We start from the raw sequence: 22,770 nt of genomic DNA, 5'->3' as shown, positions 1-22,770 counted from the left end.
GACCGGACGAGACCATGGCAAGCGTACATTGCCAAGGGTAACTGGCAGCGGCAAAACAGCCAGCCATAGCGTTAGCCGCTTGGCGAGCCGACTGGCCAGCGTTCCGAATATCGGACCGGACATCTCATAAATGCAGCGCCTTTGGTCCCCGGGTGTTGTTATACTATACGATAGCCGTAGCGCTGCTACAACTACCACGGGTAAAATAGTACAACGGTTCCTGCTCAAAATCGTGGGTGCGCTTCTGCCGTCTCTGCTGCTGCAGTTACTGTTGATGCTTTTAGTTGTGTGGTATACCACTGCTGTCGAGAGGCAAGTGATACAATGGTGACGATGGCTACGGCGATTCATGCCGTGTGTAAAAACTAGGCTATGATAGTCACCGTAACAACAATAGCGGCAAGTAGAGTGGGGGTAGTAATTGTCGCTTGTTGTTGTTGTTGTTGTTGTTGTTGTTGTTGTTGTTGTTGTTGTTGTTGTTGTTGTTGTTGTTGTTGTTGTTGTTGTTGTTGTTGTTGTTGTTGTTGTTGTTGTTGTTGTTGTTGTTGCTTGTTGTTGTTGTTGTTGTTGTTGTTGTTGTTGTCGCTTGTTGTTGTTGTTGTTGTTGTTGTTGTTGTCGTCGTCGTCGCTTGTTGTTGTTGTTGTCGCTTGTTGTTGTTGTCGTCGCTTGTTGTTGTTGTTGTTGTCGCTTGTTGTTGTTGTTGTTGTTGTTGTCGTCGCTTGTTGTTGTTGTTGTTGTTGTTGTTGTTGTTGTTGTTGTTGTTGTCGTCGTCGCTTGTTGTTGGGCTTTTTGCTGAGCATAGTTTGTGGCTATCAGCCGAAGAGCGAGATAGAAAGTACATAATGCTACGTAAATATAATCCCGAAAAGAACATATCTTCGGTGTAAGCCGGTTGAGCCGATTCAAAAAAAATCAGGGTGCTTAGCTCTGTGTTCGAGATCGACTTTGACGTCGATTTGAATTGAGTCACCAGCTAAATATATGATGATATAATGAAATATAAATCAATCGGCTCGCGTATACCGTTAAAGTGGATTAAGTCAAGGTGTGCTGTCGTTAAGCACAGCTTGCCGTTCAATAGCATTTATATTATTGGACAGGATTTAAATGAACAGGAAAAAAAGAGGGGCAATTTTTGATTGCCTAATAAATCGATCATGTCAAATAGCTCTTTGCATTTTTCCTTTCATATTTTAAGCAATCTAATTGCTCTTGAATCAGAAACAAGTTTTTCCCGTAAAGATATCTTATAACTATGAGCGATATTTTAAACAACATGACTTAGTTAGTTTTAAACTGGAAAATTCTGTGAATTCTAACCCGAATTGTTAACCGTAATAGAACATCATTGGGCCGCTTATCTATTACATTACCTTTTAAAACGTCAACCGGCGGTTCTTGACATTATCACACCTTAATAGAAGTCTTTTATAGACGTCAAAATGGTTCGTATGTGGAAAGCTTATCTAGCTTTTTCCTATGTGTTACTCAGCTATTACAGCTACCCATGTTCACTGAGCTGATATCCATATTGACTCCAACGCTGTGGACGACACCACGAGTCGTCATCGGCAGTGGTCCTTGTCCTTTTTTTTCGTGTTTTTTTTTGTACAGAGACAGAATTAAAAAAAGCAATGAAAGTTCGGATTCGCTGCGGTACTGCCTGCAGATGCCGTGGCGATGCTCGTGATGTTGTTGCCCTACGAATTAGGACCGTCCCTGTTGATACTGATAACTCTTCGATGGATGCTATCTGTCTGGGAAGTGTAGACCGGACAGGACTGCCGGTGGTACCTGCGCAGAGCGGAGGACCTGGGGGCCGACGGTGATAGCCTTAGTATATAAATAGTAGAAAGTAGTCGCGTAGAAGTGCCACCAGAGGCAAAATAGCGAAAATAACCTGATGAAAACGTCAGACAATGTGTAGATTAGTAGAAGCTAAACAGGGTTACGCATAGGATCAAAAACACCAGGATGGTATCAGCTGGTGCTGTTCAAGTTTCCTTTCAGTATTAGGCATAACAATTATGCATTAGGACACTTTGATTTTTGTTTGCCCACACATCCATCACAATGAGCTGAAACCGAAAAACTAAGAAGTACGTGGCTGTCTGTGGTGATGACTGATTTGCAACAGTACTTGACACTTGTGTATTTTTCTCAAGTGTACGAAAATGATACAGATTCCAACATGTGTGGCATATATTCTGCCTCGTACAAGGGTGATATATATGCATTCTTCGATGTGAGAATACATGTCGACTAGTAGTATAGGTGTCACCGAAGGGCGCTGGAAGGGAATCGCGAGGAGGCATTTGCCCAGCAAAACGAGTGTTGGAATCGGCGTCTTCGCCATAACTACAGATCAGATTAACTGTAATTTGGTATATCAGTCAGGTGTATTTACCAGCATACTTTTAAATAAGGCCATCAACAGTCGGGTAACGGATGATAAGAAAAAGTCTTACTTTTTCAAGTAAATATTTATATGAGCAAGAATAGAACTAAATTCGAGAAATTCATGAACAGCTAGGTGGGTATGTGCATAGTGAGAGGTGCTAATGCCCGCATAGGATTCTGCTCGCCCTTTTCAGGAGTATCGTTTAATATAATTGCTACAACTTATAGAATCTTGCTGATTTTGCTAGTGACGGGATCGCTATAAAGCATAAGTACATCGGGTTTGCGCGTTCTCGTGCTGAAGATCTCACGAGTTCATTTACAAGTAACTGGGAAGTATAAAAGTGCCAATTATAGTAAGGAAACGTCGTTTGTGTAATGTATGAATGGCAGGTGGACGCGACATTGTCGCTGACCGAATTCCGGATGACGGCGGAACATGTTTTGTGTTATACGATTTTTTGCTATCGGAGAGTCACGGAGTCTTACGTCACAACACAGACAATCAATAAGTCGATTATATGCATTTGCATAGCAAGTAAAACGGCTTCAATTTGTGCCCATATTCAGCCATGCCATCAGATCATTAGCTTACGTCAAAACAGAAAAAAATGATGAAAATTTAGTAAAAAAACTAATAAGGCCGACAGTGCCAAAAATAACAGGCACTTAATATAGGAAATATAATCATTTGCTTTCTCCTGATTGATGCAAAAATGCACTTTCTGTTAATGTTAGCCCTGAACTCATGTACGAAGTTGGAAATCAAACAGTTACTTAAAAGTGTGCTACCGATGCTCGATCTGGGTCGTTATCATCGATAGGGAATTCTCGTGGTGGTAGCAGCGGAGTTTACGTTTCACGATTTGCTATGTTATTTGCTCAGCCAGGGCCCAGAATTGGCGTGAATCAGACGACGAAAGTTGAAGTTCTTCGGGACAACCATTCGAACATACGTACAGATCTAGAGAACATTAAACAGTGTTTTTGCTGTATGCAAATGGTTATGATAATATCGTCTGTATCGTAGTGGGTGCCACCATTACCGTGCCGAACATTGGACCTAAAAGCTCCCTTGTGTGGGGTGTTACAGATATAATTGTTAGAAAAAGGACTAGTTACCAATAAAACCGACGTTCATAAACGGTTTTTCTGCAAAAAGCAAATGACCTGCAAGATTGATAGCGGTGGCATGTTTAATGTCGTGGACGGAATTTCGTTTACATCTCACTATACTTGCTTAAAGGTGGTCATAGGCCATGGCCTCAACATGTTTTCATGGTTCAGAATCCTGAAATGCAAAGTCGCTGCAGGACCGTGAATACAGTGAAATACTTTATGCCGTTTCGTAGGTGCTTGAATGTTTCATTGACCACTTTAGACTTGCGTATAACTTTACGTTTGTTCGCTTGCTTAAATGGCGAAACTTATCCTAAGTTTTTGTTAAATAACTTGTGGCTAGCTTATATTATGTATGAAGCCAAAGTCTTGCTGGCACAATTTTTGGCCGTAAATCTTAGGCCAGTCAAACCCGAGTCGGATTTTGAATGAGGAAAAGGCCAGAGCGTAAAAAATAAAGATCCATATGTATATTTACCGCTATGTACGATAACATTTCGCTGCGCTTTTAAGGTGGATGTACATGAGTGTCACAATGCATACGCTATTATGCAAGCAAAAACTGTTTATATAGCATTACGAAAATTTGAACATTTTCTTGCCACCGGCAAACCTCTCTTTTGCAGGCCTAACAGCCAAAAGAGACACTGTATCATCGACCGAAAAACAGCCTTTGACGTGAAACAAAAAAACATGACGTTAGTCCAACAATAAGATATTGCCTCTACAACCTGCATACGCGCCGTATCGAGCAATAATTTTGATTTTAAACATTCCGGCCAGCTAACCACTAACACGTTTTTTTTGCTTGCCTCATTATTTATAACGTAGAATTAAATAAAACAGAGAGAGAGAGAGAGAAAGCGAGCGAGCGAGAGAGAGAGAGAGAGAGAGAGAGAGGGGGTCCCTGGTTTATCAGAATCGAGGTCAGATTCACGCTCGGGTTCGACGCACTGCTTGAAGAGGCACTCGTAGAGCTGCAAGCATAATCACAAGCAATAAGATAGTTTTCATAGATAGAAGTCAACACCAGGCATGAGTATGCGGTTACGCGTAGTAGGTTGCTGGCGGTGCTAACTCACCAGCTCAGCTGGGTTTTGGTACCCAACTCGCCCTGCGCTATTTCGAATACCATGGCGGAAGGGACACGCAGATCGAATACGTCGCCTCTGAAGACTGAGCCAGCACGCATTAGGAACAGCTGTAGCGTCAGCTGGTCTATTCTCTGATGTAGCTGCTGCTAGTTCGACTGCTTGTATTGCTACTTGCCCTGACATTGAAGTGCAGCTGTGGTTGACTTTTGAGAGCGGTAACGCTAGAGTTATTAATGTTTTCTAATGGACGTAACGGTACGATTTTGCTAAGGCGCAATTGCACAGCCTCGTGCATTCGGAGTCGACTAAGATGCATTTCTTCGCTCCGTAAGCCAGGAGAAAACATTTGCTTTTTGATTGAATGGCAATAGACCTGCACTATTTAGGAAAAACAGATAGACCTCTCACGAGTCGGCTGCTAAATAAAAGCCCGACGACAAGCCACCGTACCACATCGATTTTCCACAGGATTTCGTAGCACATTGTACTATGCGGCATTTCATAATTTAAAAGCGTTGTGACAATACAGCACCAACGTAACTGTTGGGGTAAAATGTGATGGACTCGTGACGTACGGGCGGCACGGTAAGCATGCAGATCGATAAGTGATTCCAGTAGCTTGGGATGATGTTCTGAAATATTTTTCATTACTTTTCATCTCCTCGTAAACACGCGTATGCATTACGGCATTCGCTATGAGTTCAGCCGAAAGTTTCATCGAACTGAACGATCTGTAAGTTCGAAAATTTACTTCTAACAAACAACACTCTAGTCGTTCTTTCGTACGAATCGGAAATAGATGTTTATACACCCGAATGCAAACACACGTGCATTAATAACAATATTAAGTAAGATAAAATCGTATTTATAGCATGCAATGTTTAGAAGACAACTTTCCTTTCGTTCCATTCCACCTGGCACGCTCATACCAACAAATGCGAAAATCGTGCCTGAGAATTGCACGTGAGAGTTGTTAGAAGGGCTGGAATGAAGAGCCTACGTTAGATTGCTGATATGCACTAAATAATCAATAGCTGCTGATAAAATCTAGCCAATTTTTTAGTGATTTATGCTAGCTTTAGCGCTAAATAGTGCGGTGCGACGCTTTACGACTGGCCGCTTTTTTCGTTACCTCTCGATCTTCGCAGACGTTTGACCTGATTCTGTCTTCGGAAGACATGACGGAAAAGTAGCTCTTGTCATTATTGCCGTACATTTGCCTCGTTATAATTACGATACGCAGCAGACGTGCGCGTCGAACAGAGCTGAACGCGGTTTGTGAAGCCAATGTCTTTAGAGCGATAAATAGACGACAAGTCGATCTAGGACCTGAAATTGTGTGTGTATGCATTGATCCATTTTAGCGTATTCTTTGTTTTCGAGTGGATAGATATAATGGTTACGCGTCTATGTAGCTCTTTAGAATCTAACCGGGCTACAAAGTCAACAGGACACGAACAGACAACCGAAAACGATGGAAGTCCGCGTGCAAACTGTGTGCGATTCGATAAAGTATAACTTTTGGCCTTAGCTTATCTTCACAAGAACTTACATTCAACTCATTAATTACCTAATAGGTAGCAGTCAATACGCTACCCCATAGGAAACACCGGCTAGTTCATAGCGTAACAAAACATATGTACGGGAAAAATTTGATTTTTTATAAACTATAAGAAAAAGATAGTTCGCTTTAAACGACTAGACGGCTTACTTATCTCTTGCTAAAGAAATATTATACATATATTGAAAGGATCCGCACAATGGGTTAACATGTGGCGCATGGCAGTTAGTGTGACATAAATATACTTGGTAGCTGGCTATAAATAACCCGTTCATATATAATTTAATATGTGCAATGAGACATAATCTTGCTTTTCTGCGACACAACCAGCGACTTTTGTGTGCGTTTCAAATGGATGCGTCTTACGAGAATTAGTAACATTTGCTTGGCAGATCGAGTTCGCCAAAAGACTAACTCGTTTATGGAACATAAAACGCATGACAGCTTAAGAACAGAACAGATCAGACGTATAGGAGAAATGGAAAAGTCAGTAACTGGGTGCGATGAATGATACAAGTAATTCTTTATCTACCTGACCGTAAAACAATAACAGCGAGTGAAAAGAGTATAAATATGGGACACTCGTGCACTACGAACGACCGAAGGAACGTAAAATAACCAATTTTTACGAATTTTTTACCGTTCAGTGATCCCAATAACCACTTAGTGTATGTCCTGTGTGTATGTACACATCAATCATATCTGCCTACACGATTGAAACCGAACTCGAACTACTAATTAAACCAATATGACTCTACGCGAATAATTATCGGCAGAAACGCTCTGCTGCGACTGATATTTTCCAGGTCCCAGTGATGATATGGGGATGTCAAGGCTGAGCATCGGCGGGGGTGAACTAGACCCAGGTAACGAGCCACGAGCGAATGCCACTTATTTATTGAACATAAGCTGCTTTATTTTGTCTGCCGGTGCATTTGTTCGTTGTATGTATTTAACGAAAGGAAATTGAAGATGGCTTGGCTTTGAATGGCGTTGATGGGGTTGTCTGATTTCCAATAATTCGTTGATCGTCGGCCATGCTAGCGACTAAGATATGTAATGTTTCCCGATGATTCTCGTCTGCTATAGTAGGTGTACAGGGGATAGAAAGCAGCAGTCGGAGATGGGAAAGTATGTCAGTGTTCCTAGTCTGAATGTTCTTCATGCGTCCTGAATCCTGAATGCGTCTCGAGTCCGGGCATTTGGACTTTCGGTGTTAGTATCACTATAGTTGCCTTGCCGCATCAAATTAACCCAGATGTTATTCGCAGCGGTCGAGTGCTGACCCGCTGCTGAGGTCATGGCCGTCTGATAATTTTTGTAGACCAAAATTTCTAACCAATGAACTGGGACAAAACGGTCCCCGCGTAAATTCAGTGCAGGCGTGCTAACAAAGTTTTCTGGTCAAATATCGGGGATGAAAAAAGTCAATTTGAACACTAACCAAGTTTGTAATTAACGGCTACCGTAGGTACAATGCACCGCAGTACAAGGTTTATATGTTTTAGATAGATGTAAATGTATGCTAGGATATTGCCGTACTAACGCCAGTTAAGGTTTCTATATCAAGTTTTTGTCCTTGACATAAGTTGTTAAGTTAAAGCGTAAAACGTCGACATGCGCTGTCCAACTGGGTGGCACTGAATTGGGGATGATTATCAGAGAGTCGCTGTTTGCTTTGGTTTGGTGCATCGTTTACGCCTGATCAACACCGATAATGGACATTAATCGATATATTTGTCTCATTTCTACATTTGAACGAATTGCTCGCTCGACAAAACGTCGGGCATAATGCAAAGTCATCTAATCTCTTGACTTCAGTCGGGTGTCGTCAGTGCTAGAAATGTATCGTAAAATGGTTTCGGAAACATAAAGAAGAAACTTACTGACAGCCGGTTTTCCCGGTCGATGTAATTTTTGTGATCTATTATTTGTGACGGGAAACGGTCGTGATTGGTACTTTTGATAGTATAGCCCCTGTTACCAATCCATCAGTTGTACGTCTCGCTGAGCTAATTAAGCTAAATTGTGAGAGACAATTAGTGTTGTCGTAGTGATTTCATGTTATTATCGACGCATGGTAAAATAATAACGTTGATATGTTTGTTTTTTGTCGTTGTACTAACAGTAAACCTGCATGTCGCATACGAAACCAAACAGTCGATGGAGATACCATCACTATCACGACTACCATACGATTCCTTTTGAGAGATACAATTGTCATAGCCACAAACAGTAGTAGTCTTTCGATTAACACTTTGCAAAGGTGTTACATAGTATCCAATGTGTTTACGTACAGGAAAAACCTAATTCGACCCGATAGCCCAAAACATTCTTTCCTTTGCAATTGGGCTTAATTATTGGTACGATATTTAAGCTGGATAGAGGTGTCAGAAGTGGATGGATGAGATCAACTACTCATTATTAGGTATTTGCCAATTTACTAGAACCTAGAAATCTTGATGTGACACGCCTCAGCGTCTGCACCAGGTCCACAATGTATAACGTATCTATGCACGACGACGTATGATCTATCGTAGATCTGACCTTTTACGAAGGAACCATAGCAACAATATTTCGTATATGAAGAAGAAAGATGCTGGACATGGCAGTGTTGACTATGATAAAATGTTCAAGCTTTCGGCAAAAGTGGTTGCATGATGCAAACGACGATGATATTACTAGAACATTATTATTATAATACTACTGTTTTGTTATTGTTGCTATCAATATAATATCATAGCAATGACGTTACGTATACTAACGGCGTTTATTGTTGTGTAAGGATGTAGTGCCAATGGCGTCAGATAGTGGACGAAGGCTTAGTGCTGCGGCCTAGATAAGTAAGGTCGCTATAATTAGCCTCAAACTTACTCCATTCAATCGGTTTTGACTAGTTTTGATTTCTCTTGTTTCATTACAATCTAAGCACGGAATCTCATTCGTTGTTGGCTTCAATAGGTCGCTCATATTGTGTCGCGTTGCCTTTGCGGTCCCCCACAAATTAATGGTGCCTAGTAAGGACAGGCAACATTTTCAGTGAAGAAATTGTAGGTTTTTGCTGGGTGAAGGCAGATATCCATCATACGCATACTATAATTAGCGAGAAATACGAGAGGCCTAGATGTTCGTATTTGTCACTCAATTGCAGCTAAATGGCCTACCCAGAGTCTACGATACGCAGAAGCATAATGTAAGAGCCTATTTTAAAATTCAAGTAAGATTTTTTTTAGGAGAAAACATTCTGTAGTCGATAATACCGGATTTATTTAGTCAAGCTTTACAACAACCTGGCGATTTAATTGCCGATTGTTATAGCATGGAAAAGATGAGCTACTGAGACGCAACATACCTTTTCGTGAACAGCGGCCGACAAGTCCCCGGTAGCTATAACGATAAATACTATTGTGAATCAAAGAGAACCTCACATACTTGTGTGTACGTCATCAATACTTCGACGTATACAGCTTACGTTCGTTGAATGTAGACGGGTACTGAATGCATATCTCAGCGTTCCAGCCTAAACTTTAATAGAAATTTGCCACTTCTCTTGTTTACGAGCATTTATTATCGTTACGTTCAGCTTTCGTCTCGCTCCCTCTTTCGCTGTTAAATATTGCCGCCAATCTCTGAACTTAAATTTTCTTACTGAGCCACATCTGTCGTCATGCTAAACGATTAGCAGAACTTGAAGCAGCGATTCCTGGTTTTTCAGTCAACCAAGCCATCGTGGTATTATATCCACGTCAGGTTCCACTATCTAAGATGTATGCGTTCATAAAGGTAGCGGCGAGCTACTGATGAAGGCTAAGATGCTAGCCCGGGTTCGGAAGGCGTTAATATCGATGTCAATGCAATGGCTGAGGTTACGCAAGCGAAATCTAAATATCTGTAGGCAGCATTAAGAGGGATGCAGAGCTTTTTGCTGGCCATATAGGCTTTAACAGCAGCGAAATTAACTGACTGGCCACAGTGGGTAGGGGCTCATACGCAGGTGATAGTTGGCAGATACTCAATCTGCAATTCTTAGGGCGCAGGGCTGTATTCGTTAGCCTAGAAATAGCAGTTGTATCCACCTTAGCCTGGCATACCTGCAGTGATTTTGTCTGCAGCTAGCTGCTTAGGCTGGTCGCAGCTTGCCAGGTGAGCGCCGCTCAGAGGTGAAGATTATGTCGCTCTCGATAGCGGCAATTGAGTATAGCAATGCTATAGTATGTCATGCCCTGCTGGCCAGCGGGGCCTCAACTCGTTGGCTACTGAATACTCTACTATGGTGTCGCATGTGGACTGCTGAGCTGTATCTAACAACACTCACGGATGGCAAGGGCTACAACGAAGGAGGAGAACGCTGATCATCTTGCCAGCGGTCGTCGTCGTCGTCGTCGGTCATGTTGCTAAAAGGCTAAAAATAGCGTTTATTAGGACGCTGGTTCTAGATGTGTTAGCGGCACAAGGGCAAACGGTTGCAAATATTGTTGCTATTGCTGCTACAGAATGAAACCATCGCGGCCACGAACGGGTCTGCAATGGCTTGCCCCTTATACACAATACGTATGACACAGGACAGTGTTAAGGCTGTGGTGTATGTACCCACACTAGATAAAAATGTAGAGTTTTTGTTTTGAATAAACGAAGCGGATATAGGCAGAATAGTACGCAAACGACATATGAAAAAAAAATACAGGAAATGTCGGAGGATAGAAGTTCGATTATCGTATACCATATATAAAAAGGATTGAAAAATCGAGCAGTAATTAGTGAGCGGCATAAAGATTCCACCGTATGAGGCGAGGATTATGCACGTTCTGGTACATTTATTTTATCATACAGCTTGTAAATAAAATCATCTAGGCTTCGAACTAGTAGTAAGCTATTAAAAAACTCAGCGCTAAAGTAATTAAGTGGACGATGGAGATACGCCGTCCTGTTCATATCTCTCACATATGTTATCATTTCGCAATTCTAACCCATCAGTCGGCAAAAATACCCTAATCGTCGTTGACTTCTGAAACGAACCGACACAATACCAAACCTCACGCTACTTTCGTGTTTGACGTAACGCGCAAAAAACAATCCCTTGGGTGCGTACGATGTACCCCATGTGATAGGTACGGTAAAAGCATCAGACTAAATGCATCAGTCGAAACATAACAGGGTTACATTTACAGGACAGCGCGCATTATGGCGACGCCGCTGCCTACCATTTACGTACCCTTTCGTAGCGGTTGCGCTTCGTCCTGGTACTCCTTTCTGTTCCTTGTTCATTCTTCGCAAGAATGCGTATCTACGCATATGTCTCCTTCGCTCTGCCTGAACGAAGGACGACATTTAGTTTAACATCTAAATTATTTGTCCGGGCACGCGTGCGTGCGAGCAAATGGTTTTGTCTACACGCTAGCCTCCAGCCGAATATTGCTACCTTGAAAGATAAAGCGAAAGCTGCAATGTACAACTTCTGTCTGTTGCTATGCGACCATTCTACAACAATAGGTTAATAGATTTTATATGAGTAAGAGTTCCTGGCGTTGTGACGACACGCTTCATGAACAGCAGCAGTATGGCGGCTCGTTGCGCTCTTGTGTTTTTCGAAACGTAATACCTGCTAGTGATGGGCCCCTATCGGCCAAATCTGTAGGATGGCTTGCTATTGTTGTTAATAGTATTGGGCGGCATTTGCGGTCGCCGGTAATCCTCTACATCGCATTATAGAAAGAAGATCGAGATCTATCGTGAGGCCCTCGCATCGTTGCTCTCATTCGTTGCAGATGTTGCTACCCCGAGAAATCACCTGACCTTGAGATACATTCGCAGGCCGATGCGTTTTGAACAATAGGTCTACCTCACCTTCGTAGGAACAATGGTAGGACTCGGCAAAGGAATGCAACAGGCAGTAGGAAATTGAATCGTTATACTCAATCATGAATAATCATAACGATGTTAAACAGGCACTTGCAGTTTAAAGCTACGATTATTAATCTCTGTTCGCGCTCATTTGTGTAATATATTGTCCTATTAAGTAGTCTTCTCTCTTTTGGACAGGCACCCGATATGAACCCGACAGGTTTCGATACATCCTACAAGACAAGCCGACATGTTGCCTAGACTTAGATACAATGTATTTGAAATTGAGTCAGGTTCTGTTATTCTTCTAAAGGACGTGTGAGTGGTACCCGTTTTACGACGTAACCAGCTTTTCGTACCCCAGCGACCTCAAACAGGGACCGGACAGAAGAGATAGGAATACAAGCACAGGGGTAACAAACTGCAGTTGTTATAACGGCTATAATTATAATCATACCACTTGAAACAATGTTTAGTTGTTATCAGCGTCATTGGCATAGCCAAAACCATAGAAGATTGAGCTAAAGCTCTCATCTGACTCTGTACTGTCGTACTATATAGCCTCGAACGGCGGCCGCTTCGATATGTAATTAAGGGTGTCAGCTACAGCAAACTGCGATTTGGCGATATTTCTTGACGGAATTTCGGCCTGGTGGCGTGTGATGGCTGTTGTTTGTTGTTTAATGGGAGCGAATAGCTCGCTGGATGTCGACATGGTCACATAGCCCGAATGGCGATAGCGTATCTCCTCCGCGGGAACAACGTCCCGTATTATACAGATTATAGAACCTGTTGAATAAATATGATCTTATCGTGATAGCTTAGCAGAGCAAGTTATTATCTATAGACGCACTAATACCTTTCACCGGAAAAGGATGGCATGAAAATATAGTTGGAACAGAACCTATCTCTGGAGCTGACAGGTGTCGCCACTTGCGTAGAATAGAAGTCGCGCAGTAATTTTATGATTTCGAAGTGGGACCTATACAACCGTATCGTTGTACCGAAGTGTCAGCTTCTATGCTTAAACTCAAGGGTATCAAACTAAAAGAAAATATATTTAAATCTGTTAATAGTGCTGAGACGATCAAATTCACCACGTAACTGCTGCCAGGCTGTTATTTCACGTCAACCGTTAGAGACGTCAACCCGACCCGTCAGTCAACAACTACCTGAAACATAAGCGCGTCAGATAACCGCTCAACTTGCAGACCCATCTAACACAAAACATATACTCTCTTTTAATTAATTTATCGATTATTAGCTAACTTCACTCGTCTTTTCGGTTAATCCTCCATCACTACTCAACCAAAGAGCGAAATGCTGAGGCCGCACAGGTCTCAGTCTTTCGCAATCGACACTAGAGGACAAACAAGGTTGCAGTAACAAAAAAAAAAACGTGCGGAAGCAGCCGCAATAATGAAACTGACTAGTCAACATCAAATGGCCTATTTTTAAAGAATAGCTCACTATTCTTGTAAGACGCATACAGTTGTGGCCTTAAAAATCTTTCTAGTCCTTTGTTCCTCTTTCGGTTTGTCAACCTTTTGCTGATGCCCTAGCAACCGAAAACGCTAAACGGAACCGCCCGTGCGATTTCGACGGAGGGTCAACAACTATCGAACAAAAGAAGAGACAGTTCGTGGAGTGTTAGACTAACGAAAGATCGTCCGTTTAAAATCTGTGGGCATGGCGGCCAACAGAATCGAGTGGTTTGGGTGAGCTGGAGGAAAAATAGCTAGGTGAATGAGGTCGTCGACAATGCCAACTAGGAAGGAAAATAGAAGCCTCTGTCGAGTGCCAACACTGACGATAGGCCAGTGTCGCTTTAGGTTGTGCCAAATCAACCGTTTCTCAGGGCCCTTGATCCTAATAGCCACCTGTAATAGGTAAACGGGCAGAGCGAACGAAACCGAAATTTAAGCGATCGGAAAAACGACAGGTGACAGCCCCAAAAAAATGCTTCAAGCATCGTAGATCATACGAACAGTACTGCTCGAAACTGTAAAAGAGAACGAGTACGTTGAGCTTAATATAGCAAGCTCGGGTGGGAATCGCTTTCGTAATAAGCTCTTTTTTTTGTTTTTATTTTGTATGAGACCGCAAGATCTTTTACGTAGGTTTGATACAGTACAACGTGGCAATGTAGACGTTGTAATGGCCATATGTATACTACGCAGAAGAAATAAATAGCGAATTGTTTGTATTTCTAGGATAAATAACGAGTATGTTTATCAGACTCGACTTAGTCTGAAGGGCATATGCGCTCGAACGTATTTAGCGGCACTTAACGAGTAAGCTCTCATCACAAAATACTTTTACCATTATAAGTACTCCCCATCAATCTGTTCAATCAACGAATACTGCTGTTCCATCCGACAGGACTAGCCTCGTGCTACCATAGCCATCATAATCGCTCGTCACGATGTAATCTGACGACGGCATGAACGGCACCGATTAACATCATGCCGTCGTAATCCTGCCACGCTGCATTCATCGACGGCGGGTTTTTTTCCGGGTTAACTAAACAGGTTTCCAGGAGTACCAATACTAACAAAGCCGCGCTTGTTCTTCACTTCAAACTCCGGCTGGCTTAAGCCGTTGCTGATTATTATGGAGAATTTTGTTGGTACAAATGATTGTGCTCAAGAGAAGGCCGTCGCTTGTCGCACGCAGTCGCGTTCCACTTCACCGAGGCTTCGGTTTCATCTTTTTTTTTTGCCAATACAACTGCCTTCATTCGCAAAGACGATCACGATACTTAAGCAGCAGGCCACTAACGTTGCGCCGCCGCTGGCTGAAGAAAAATTATCAATAAGTAAAAATAAGCAATAACCCCCTACTTTTTTCTGCTGCCTTTATTATATATTATATTAGTATAGTCGAATCGTGGCTACCCGCATTGCCTATGCAGTGGACTCGCAAAAGTACACAATTAGCGACCTTGGCGTGTACGAATCTTAGCTACGCTTGTTGCAAGTCGGTTTGCTTTGGGAGAATATACGAGATTGTATCTTTGTAAGTGCGTAGTCGATGGAATAACTGAGTAGGTAGCCAAACCAGTCTTAGCAGTAACTTTCCCTGGTAATTTTTCTTCTAGTAGAGCACTGGTGTCTGATCGAATTGGCTGCTGCTGTTGTTGTGGTTTCGGCTGGTAGTAATTCATTTAGTGATCGTAGTCGTACTAGGAGAACGGTGCTATGGCAAAATGTATGGTAACGCTGTTGTATTGTAAATCTAAAAGGCAACAGCTGGCTCGCTAGGATCGAATTGCGTGAAACTTAGAAAAAGTTTTCAGCTTTCTATACTCACCACACCGCCCGCTACATCGACGATCCGCTGCCAGGGACCTTGGCCTTTCGTTTCCTTTAGCGAAACAGGCACATCTGGTCGCTGATAATTAACCTCACATCGATAATGTAACCAAAAAAGGAAAAGTCGTCGTGATCGTTCTGTCGGGTTTGCATGCGGTAATCTTCGGGCCACATGTGAGATGTATGTTAGATGAAGTGCCAAGGAATCGCCAGCCATGTGATGTAATAGCGTTGTTTTTTAAAGTTCTTACGTCACATCTGTCTGTCGTGCGCCTTAGGCCATTATTAAATCGTTTCATTTAAGTTTTAACAACGTTTTTCAGTATATGCTTTGCGGATTAACGATTTGTCGTTCCTAAATCACTTGCCTAAAATGTACCGGACTCGTTTCGCTGGTTCTGTTGGTGAGGTGGTTGGCTTTGATATCGAACCCCAGAACGCCTCCTTGAACTCATGCGGATAGTAAAAACTAATAAAGCTCCCGCTAAAGACAACGCGGCTTCTTACATGCGGCGAACCTTACAAGGTGCGTTTCGCGTTTATTCAGCCTCACATTCGGATACTTTGACGACCTGGATTCTCCAAGCGTATCCTATAATTGCGCAACAAGACATCATTCTATAAGTGTGCATCGATACTTTTGAAACATGAAATAGGGACGTGGAGACTACTGTGACATTAGAGAACTTTAGGTTTTTTTCTGCTTTGTTTCATCTTAGCTATCGCACGCGAAATAGGGGAAGAAACGGTTTGACGTAATGACGAGTTGCTTGACCTGGCCTGCAACAATCGGACAGGTCCACGGCTTGTCTACGCCAGTGCCTTTGATAGGCTCGTTTCGTGTCAGGAGGACCCATGTGTCTCCGTATTTGTACCCAATGTTTTTTTATGTTGTCTTTTGGTGGATGCTGTCGCTAGTGGCATAATTTCCGAATTTTTTTTATTCTAACTTAAAAAAAGTCTCAGGGTTGCCACCATTCTTTTACGCAACTATAATACCGTTTTACGGTTTACGGGCAGGCCTGAACAGCGCGACGCGCTTCTATCAGCCATAGTAGCATAGATTATGTAGTTATCTACTGTGGAGCCGTAATCATTGTTATTATACAATATATATATTTAGCTGAATAGTATCGTATGTGTACTAGCAGTATGAGTAGCGCTCGTCGTAGAAACACGTAAGTGGCTAATGTATTCAAGGAATCCGTTCAAAAGCTTACGCAGGCCACGAACATTAGAATACGCATCAAAAATCAAACCTAGATCTGGTTGCAAAGCAAATGATAGCTACATTATGATCAGTGCGACGTCAACTTCACCCATAAGGTCGGGTGCAGAAAATGAAGGCCAATTCGGGATTGGCTTGCGCATGAAGGGAAATTGGTGTCGCCCATTGCTACTACTGCTGTGACCAATCATACAAATGTAAGTGTTTATATATTTCGATTCTAGTTATACGTTAGGAGCGTGTGTTCTCAGAGACGATCAGTGACTGGCATTGTTGGTGATATCGTTATCACTTGACGACAAAATGAAGACCTATGCCGAGGAAGCCTAAGCCTCGTTCAGTCCGCGGCTAATGGCTCTGCTATCGTTTCAGCTACTCGATCAGTAGTTGCTGAAACTTGAAAATGTAATCAGCGTGAAAGCAGAGAAAAAGACTCACAACGTATCGTGTTTGGTCGAGCCAATCAGCACGGCCACTTCCAGACATTAATTATAAAGCTAGCAATTAAGGCCGCGACACGCTGCCACAGCGTCCAGATCAGCTTGCAAAGGTTGGCCGTGAGACGGTTCGTGATGCTGATATCTAGGTGTATTACATAATAAAAAGTTGTAATAACACGGCACCTTACTTAGCGAAGGGGCCACGCCAGTCGAGTAAGTATAAGCACTACAATAACGACAAACGGCAGCGACGGAGACAGCTATTCCTTTTGGACATTTAAAACAATCGAGAACTTATAACTTTGAAAACTTTTAACAATATCAGCCATCTGTCTCTGATAACTTTTGTTGATCAATACAAAGTGCAACTAGTACAAAAGATTTTATACGAACGCCACTTTTATGCTTAATTAAGAATTATCTCTAGATGAGTTACAAAGCATGTGAGCAACACTGTCGTATTCAGGTGATTCAGGTATATTCGAATGTGCTTGCCGCGTATCAACGCAAATATCGAGTTAATAATAGGAACAGGAACTTTGGTAAGGTCTCTACAGCTATTTTTACCTTAGGGGCAAAGTTATAGCTTAAACCTAAGGTAACGGACATTATAGTACTGTAGGTCGTAGTCGGTTGATTTGCTGGAAGGGTGTTATGGAACAAGCATAAACAGGGGCGTTTGTTTACAGAGATACTCCACGCCAATGACGCCGGTAATCCGATTTTGAATTGAGCGGTCGTACCTGTTTGAAGAAAGCCGAGTTAGTGGCCGTTGCTCTAATATATCAATCAATCATTTGCGTAAACTAATGCAGTTCCGAATTTTCGTCATTGGGAAGCGATACGAAACACGGAAGACATCGCGTCTTCGTTTACTGCACCCAGCCGCTTTGACAGAATCTTAATGTAATTGACGAGCGAGAAATCTGCTATCACTACTAACCTTCCACGGCACTAACTTGATAGTAATATTCGTTTGTATAATACGCACATCCAATGGACCAACGTACATCTATCTGTCCACTGTCTACGAGACCGGTTTGTTGTCTTCGCCCCTTTCGCTGAGCCCCAACAAGTGGTAGGCGGGGGTTTGGTCTTTTCTTCCGTTCTCAGCTAGGCGCACACGTAGCTAGGCCAAGCAGAGAAAGACTCGAAGGCCGTTTTTAAGCTTACTTGTCATTAACCCTGTGTTCGAAGCCCTCAGTTCCGGTGAATATTCGGGTAAGATTCGAACCGATCGCCTTGCAGTGGTACCAGCGGTGGCTGGCCTTCCAGTACCTCAGAAGCATCCCCACCAACGGCAACGAATGCAAGGAGCAGCGATAGCATTTGTAGCTTTTGCGGAAACTTCAGCAACAGTAACTCATAAACAATCACCCCTAGTCGCGCATTAGCCAACTCTCGTCTTTATGTTCTGTCTCCAATCCGTGAGGGGTCTGTTCGATCCTTTCCTGGTCCATACGTCGCAGTCAGCAGCAGCCGTCAACGCACACCAAGGTTTGAGCAGCCAGCACTTCTTCGTATTAGCTCTGGCTATTCGCTAGCGGTCGTGGTTTAATATGAATAGATTTATATTCCTTTGGCCGCTTCCTTTTCTTCTAGCTGCCATACAACTGTTATAACAAGCAGAACAGAATAGCATTCTTCATCCTGTTTCACAGGATTTCCACAAAGATGGAAAAGATAGTAGTAACCGTCTCATGTATGTGTGACATAGAGAAGCCAGCATTTCGGCTAGTAGCATAGCGAATTACGTGGGCGATTGATTATTTATCTGTTGCAAAAATGGCGGCAAATATGAAAACAGAATAGAGAAAGGAACTAAATTGCTCATGATTGACGGTAGACGAATGTGCCAGTATTTCATATTAGGGTCAAGATGCTTGATAATTCTGTTGCTAGCAAGTACTTGTAGAAAATAAGTGGGACGAAGGTTAAAGCAGTGGCCCTAGTAGGCGGCACGCTCGAGACGTTCAATTTACCTTATTTCCCACCCGTCACGAGTATAGGGTTCTTACTTACATGGGCTGAAATCCTTCAAGGGAAGAGTGTTGTAATTTTATTAAACAAAAGCAAGGTTTTATAGAATAGAGCGATGACAAGCTCACGGTGGATTTCTTAAAAAAACGTTTAGTCAAACGTATCATGAAGATGACGCTCAACAACCAACTGACACCCCGCGGGGGAGATGGGGAAGAGTGCTTCTCAATCGGAACCGTGCTCATCTCGGTTTCATCATGGCTCCGCTCAGTCCTTTGACGAAGCTCTGTAGGTGCCGCTGATACCATAGACAAACCGACGCAGATGGTCATACGGCGGCATAAATGGCTTTCGACATCACAAAGTGAAAATTTCCAAGACTCTTTCGCCATGTCGGTCTGCAGTACGAAAACAAAGCAGCCTGATGCGCGCACCTGCAACATCTGTGCTGGATAGATATGAACAAAAGCCCACTTTAAGGACATCCAGAAAGGAAAAGGAAAACCAAATCAAAAATAGGAGGGTTTGGCAGCGATAGAGGAACAATCTATTCATTCAGCTACACAACGTTCATTGCTATTTAGTTCAAACTTGTATCGCATCATTGTCACGTACCGTTTTAGACTATTTCTAGCTTACACGAATTATGAATGACGGATACATAGTTATATGATACATTGTAAAACGTACCAGATCACTGAAACGTTACTTTTGCGCGTGACGAAACGTCGCGCTGCTGTTGTCTCAATTGCGTGATCGCATAATCGTAAACACTCACCTGTACGAGTGTGACTTCGGCTGATGAGCTTCGATTTAGTTCGTTTCTATTAAGCCGTGTGTAGCGCTTTTTTTTTTTTCTCCTCTTCTATTTCTTTCCTTTTTTTTTTTACTAGCACAGCTAATAGTACTACCTTTCACTGCATAATACCGTTGCTTTCTTGCCGTAAACAACCAGTGTAGCTAGCTGCGTAATAGATAGTTTATCTGACATTGATCCGTTTTTGTGATGTAGCGCCGATGCGCTTCTGTGGATAGGTTTCGGCTTTAGCCTTTAACATTATCAACTCCTGTAGAAGTGTGCTGATCAAACGATTGTATTTGTCTACTGCGGAGACAAAGCGGCCGATGTTAGCCGAGAGATGCTATAAGAATCTACATATATGCACATATATGACTGAGGTACCGAAGTACTATTAAGCGACACTACGAACGCGCTGTGGGGTGGAATGGCTTTTGCATTGACTTATGTAAATGACAATGACCAATGAGAAACGAATAGAGAGAAGATTTCTATGTGTTAGCGTGTGTGGATCGTGCACAGAAGGGAAAACCAGAAGGAAATGGAAAAACAATTGTTTGAATGCGATTTAGTGGAACTAAATGAATGAATGAACGAACGAGTACAGTCTTGGCACACAGCATAGGAGAAATTGAGAGTATTTTAATCAAAGGCTAGTTCTGATATCTGTATTCATATAGTACGTATAGGAAATTCAACGAGCTCTAATTCTAGCGATTCCAGCTATCATTCCTTCTATTGTTGTTGTCATCGTCGTCGTTTCTGCTTTTTTCAAGTGCAAAGCACAAGCTTATAATTTGCTGACGCGTTGCGATGATCGAATACAACGCTTTATAGTGTGGCACTAGATAAATTAGCAGACGACAATGAGTGAATGACTGTGCTTCAAATCAGTAAGTCGTCCGAATTACGCTTAGGAGATATGGTGAAGGTATTGTAGACGTTAGACGGGGACGGCTAGCCGCCCGTGAAATACACCCCCATCGTTTCTTGTCCTCCACATACATACATACATACATACATACATACATACATACATCTATCTATTGCTTTGCTTAATACAGTGTTCTAACGTAAAGTATCTGTCTTGTTGTTCTTGTCCCGTTGTTGTTGCTGTTACTGTTGTTACGTAAATTGTTTATCGTTGCTTTACCGCAATATTTTTCTTGCTACGTGCTTTCTATTTTGTATCTTCGCTTGACAATCTTTGCACATTATTCGCCGGATTCGTGATCGGAATTGATGCGGACTTCCTTTAAATGTTGCTGAACGAACCTTACTTTCATGTCGACGTCGCTGTTGTACAGTCGAACGCTTCCTTGAAGAGGCCAGACGACAGTTCGAGCAAAAATGGACAAATCCCAGCTCGGTAAGTAATGATTATATCATACAATATAATACCGAAAAATATTATCACACTAACTTTTCCTCATTTACAACGGGAAGCTTTTCAGGTGCGCGTCATGCAATGACTGTACCCGTTTCATTCATTGCCAAACATTTCTGCAGCAGTTGTCTGCGCGGGAAAGCGGTATAAGTAGCCATATTGTCTTGCGGTTAATGGCTGACGTATAAAATTAACATCAACAATTTGTATAGTAGTTGGCTGTGTGAGTCGTTCACAGAGATTAGCAGCCGCCATTCTCGAAGTCAGCTCAAGGCCCTATAGGAATACAACCTTTGTCCGAACGTTCTCTACTCTGCTGTCTACGAACAACTGGCCTACCTTTAGCTCTGCTCTGTAGAATTAATGAGTAATCAGCTACGGCAACGAGTGACAGCATACTATCAGTAATCGATCTTCGAGCGAAACTGAAAATCAGATAAACAAATGAACTGTAAATTGGCCCCCTTTAGTACCAGCAGGCTGAGCCATGTTTCTTCGTAGCGGTCAAGTGAACGTGGTCGATTCTCTTTTGCCGAGACCCCTGCCGCAGGGAAAACAGCAATCAGGTCCTTTTCCATTCGTTCTGGTTTATTGTTTCGTGGATATCCACAAGCCTTAGAGGGGTGCAATGAAAATTCCCGTTCTCTCCAAAGAGCTTTTCTCGGTTGTTTATTGCTCACTCTGGATTCACGTTCCTTCCTGAACTAAAATTTCAGGTTTTAACCAACGACCTATTAGCTTCAAAGTAGCTTTGTTTCATGGCTGCTGGTAACCGAATCATAGCGATGTAATGCATTGTCGACGATCGGTAGTTTTACAAATCTTTGCTTAGGCATAAATTAGCTAGCGGTCGTTTTGGCCGCACCCACCTAGGAGATGTCGCGTCCTTTACTAACTTATTCGCAACTATATTTTACTGTTATGAGGTGGCGTTATTTTTTAGGCTTTTTTTTCTTGTTTCTGAGAAAAAAACAACCGCTACGTTCGAGTCATGTGAACGGCCTCTATACGTATTACGGCTGCCACGTATACGTACTGCACGTTTAATTTTGTTTCCTGCTGAAGGTAGCTAGAGGTCGCCATTCTAAATACATTTGGTGCGACGTTTGCCGTGGACTTTGGCCTACCGGTTAACAAACGCACCGTCTCTTATCGAGCAGAATTATACATTATCAACATTCAAAATTTATCAAACAGTTCGCTGTTGATTATAACCGATTTTAGTAGGCTAACCTAGAATGTAATCGGCTGCGTTAAGCGAACGTCGTACATTACGAGTATAGCTATGGTCGTAACAAGCCAACAATATTCTGAGCGTTTTTTGTTTGGTGTTCATTACCGGATGAACAGGATCTATCTGAATGAACGAGCAGACCTTCGATCGCTGTCACATGATACCACATACAAATACATAGGTAGAAAAGGACTAGTTGGCATGGTAGCTCCATGGCGTTTGGTTCTGGTCAGAGAGAGGCTTAATACCATGGGTTAACACGCGTTTTGCGGTGTACAAGACTGGATAAAGAGAGAGCTGTTATCCGATTGTCTCGTGGCTGTACTGTCGCTTCGCCTCTGAAACGAGAAGGTACCATGCTTTTGTACGGAA

The 22,770-nt window shown here is 42.5% G+C and overlaps 1 protein-coding gene and 2 long non-coding RNA genes across 16 annotated transcripts in view; 1 reads left to right on the top strand and 2 right to left on the bottom strand.

Moving 5' to 3' along the window:
• The window catches only part of LOC147757516 (uncharacterized), a 57,109-nt gene that overhangs the window by 2,756 nt on the left and 31,583 nt on the right, over nucleotides 1–22,770 (bottom strand). Inside the window, exons 5-6 of the long non-coding RNA XR_015321500.1 lie at nucleotides 5,747–5,943; nucleotides 1,375–5,596 (exon numbers count right to left, since the gene is read on the bottom strand). This is a non-coding gene — a long non-coding RNA (uncharacterized LOC147757516). The remainder of the gene's footprint in view (nucleotides 1–1,374; nucleotides 5,597–5,746; nucleotides 5,944–22,770) is intronic.
• Pka-C1 (Protein kinase, cAMP-dependent, catalytic subunit 1) overlaps nucleotides 1–22,770 on the top strand; it is a 159,818-nt gene that overhangs the window by 109,131 nt on the left and 27,917 nt on the right. For 8 of the 14 annotated variants that reach the window (XR_002670640.2, XM_022790075.2, XM_086980515.1 and 5 more), the window contains 2 exons: nucleotides 6,982–7,041; nucleotides 21,085–21,146. Coding sequence is in view for 13 of the 14 variants with exons in the window: in XM_022790075.2 (XP_022645810.1) it covers nucleotides 6,982–7,041; nucleotides 21,085–21,146 (122 nt within the window). In the remaining variant the exon portion in view is untranslated. Of the gene's footprint in view, nucleotides 1–5,181; nucleotides 5,200–6,981; nucleotides 7,042–21,084; nucleotides 21,147–22,770 lie in introns of those variants that run through there. The other 6 variants (XM_086980518.1, XM_086980517.1, XM_086980513.1 and 3 more) reach the window with 2 other exon arrangements.
• Nucleotides 10,926–11,504, bottom strand: LOC147757517 (uncharacterized). Its single transcript, XR_015321503.1, has 2 exons — nucleotides 11,388–11,504; nucleotides 10,926–11,180 (listed from the first exon to the last, which is right to left on the bottom strand). It is a non-coding gene; the product is annotated as an uncharacterized LOC147757517 (long non-coding RNA).

This window comes from Varroa destructor, unplaced genomic scaffold (assembly GCF_002443255.2).
Source record: "Varroa destructor unplaced genomic scaffold, Vdes_3.0 BEIS01000002.1, whole genome shotgun sequence".
NCBI classification, from domain to species: domain Eukaryota; kingdom Metazoa; phylum Arthropoda; class Arachnida; order Mesostigmata; family Varroidae; genus Varroa; species Varroa destructor.
Note: the sequence above shows the minus strand (reverse complement) of the source record. Positions and strands in the feature narration are given on the sequence as shown.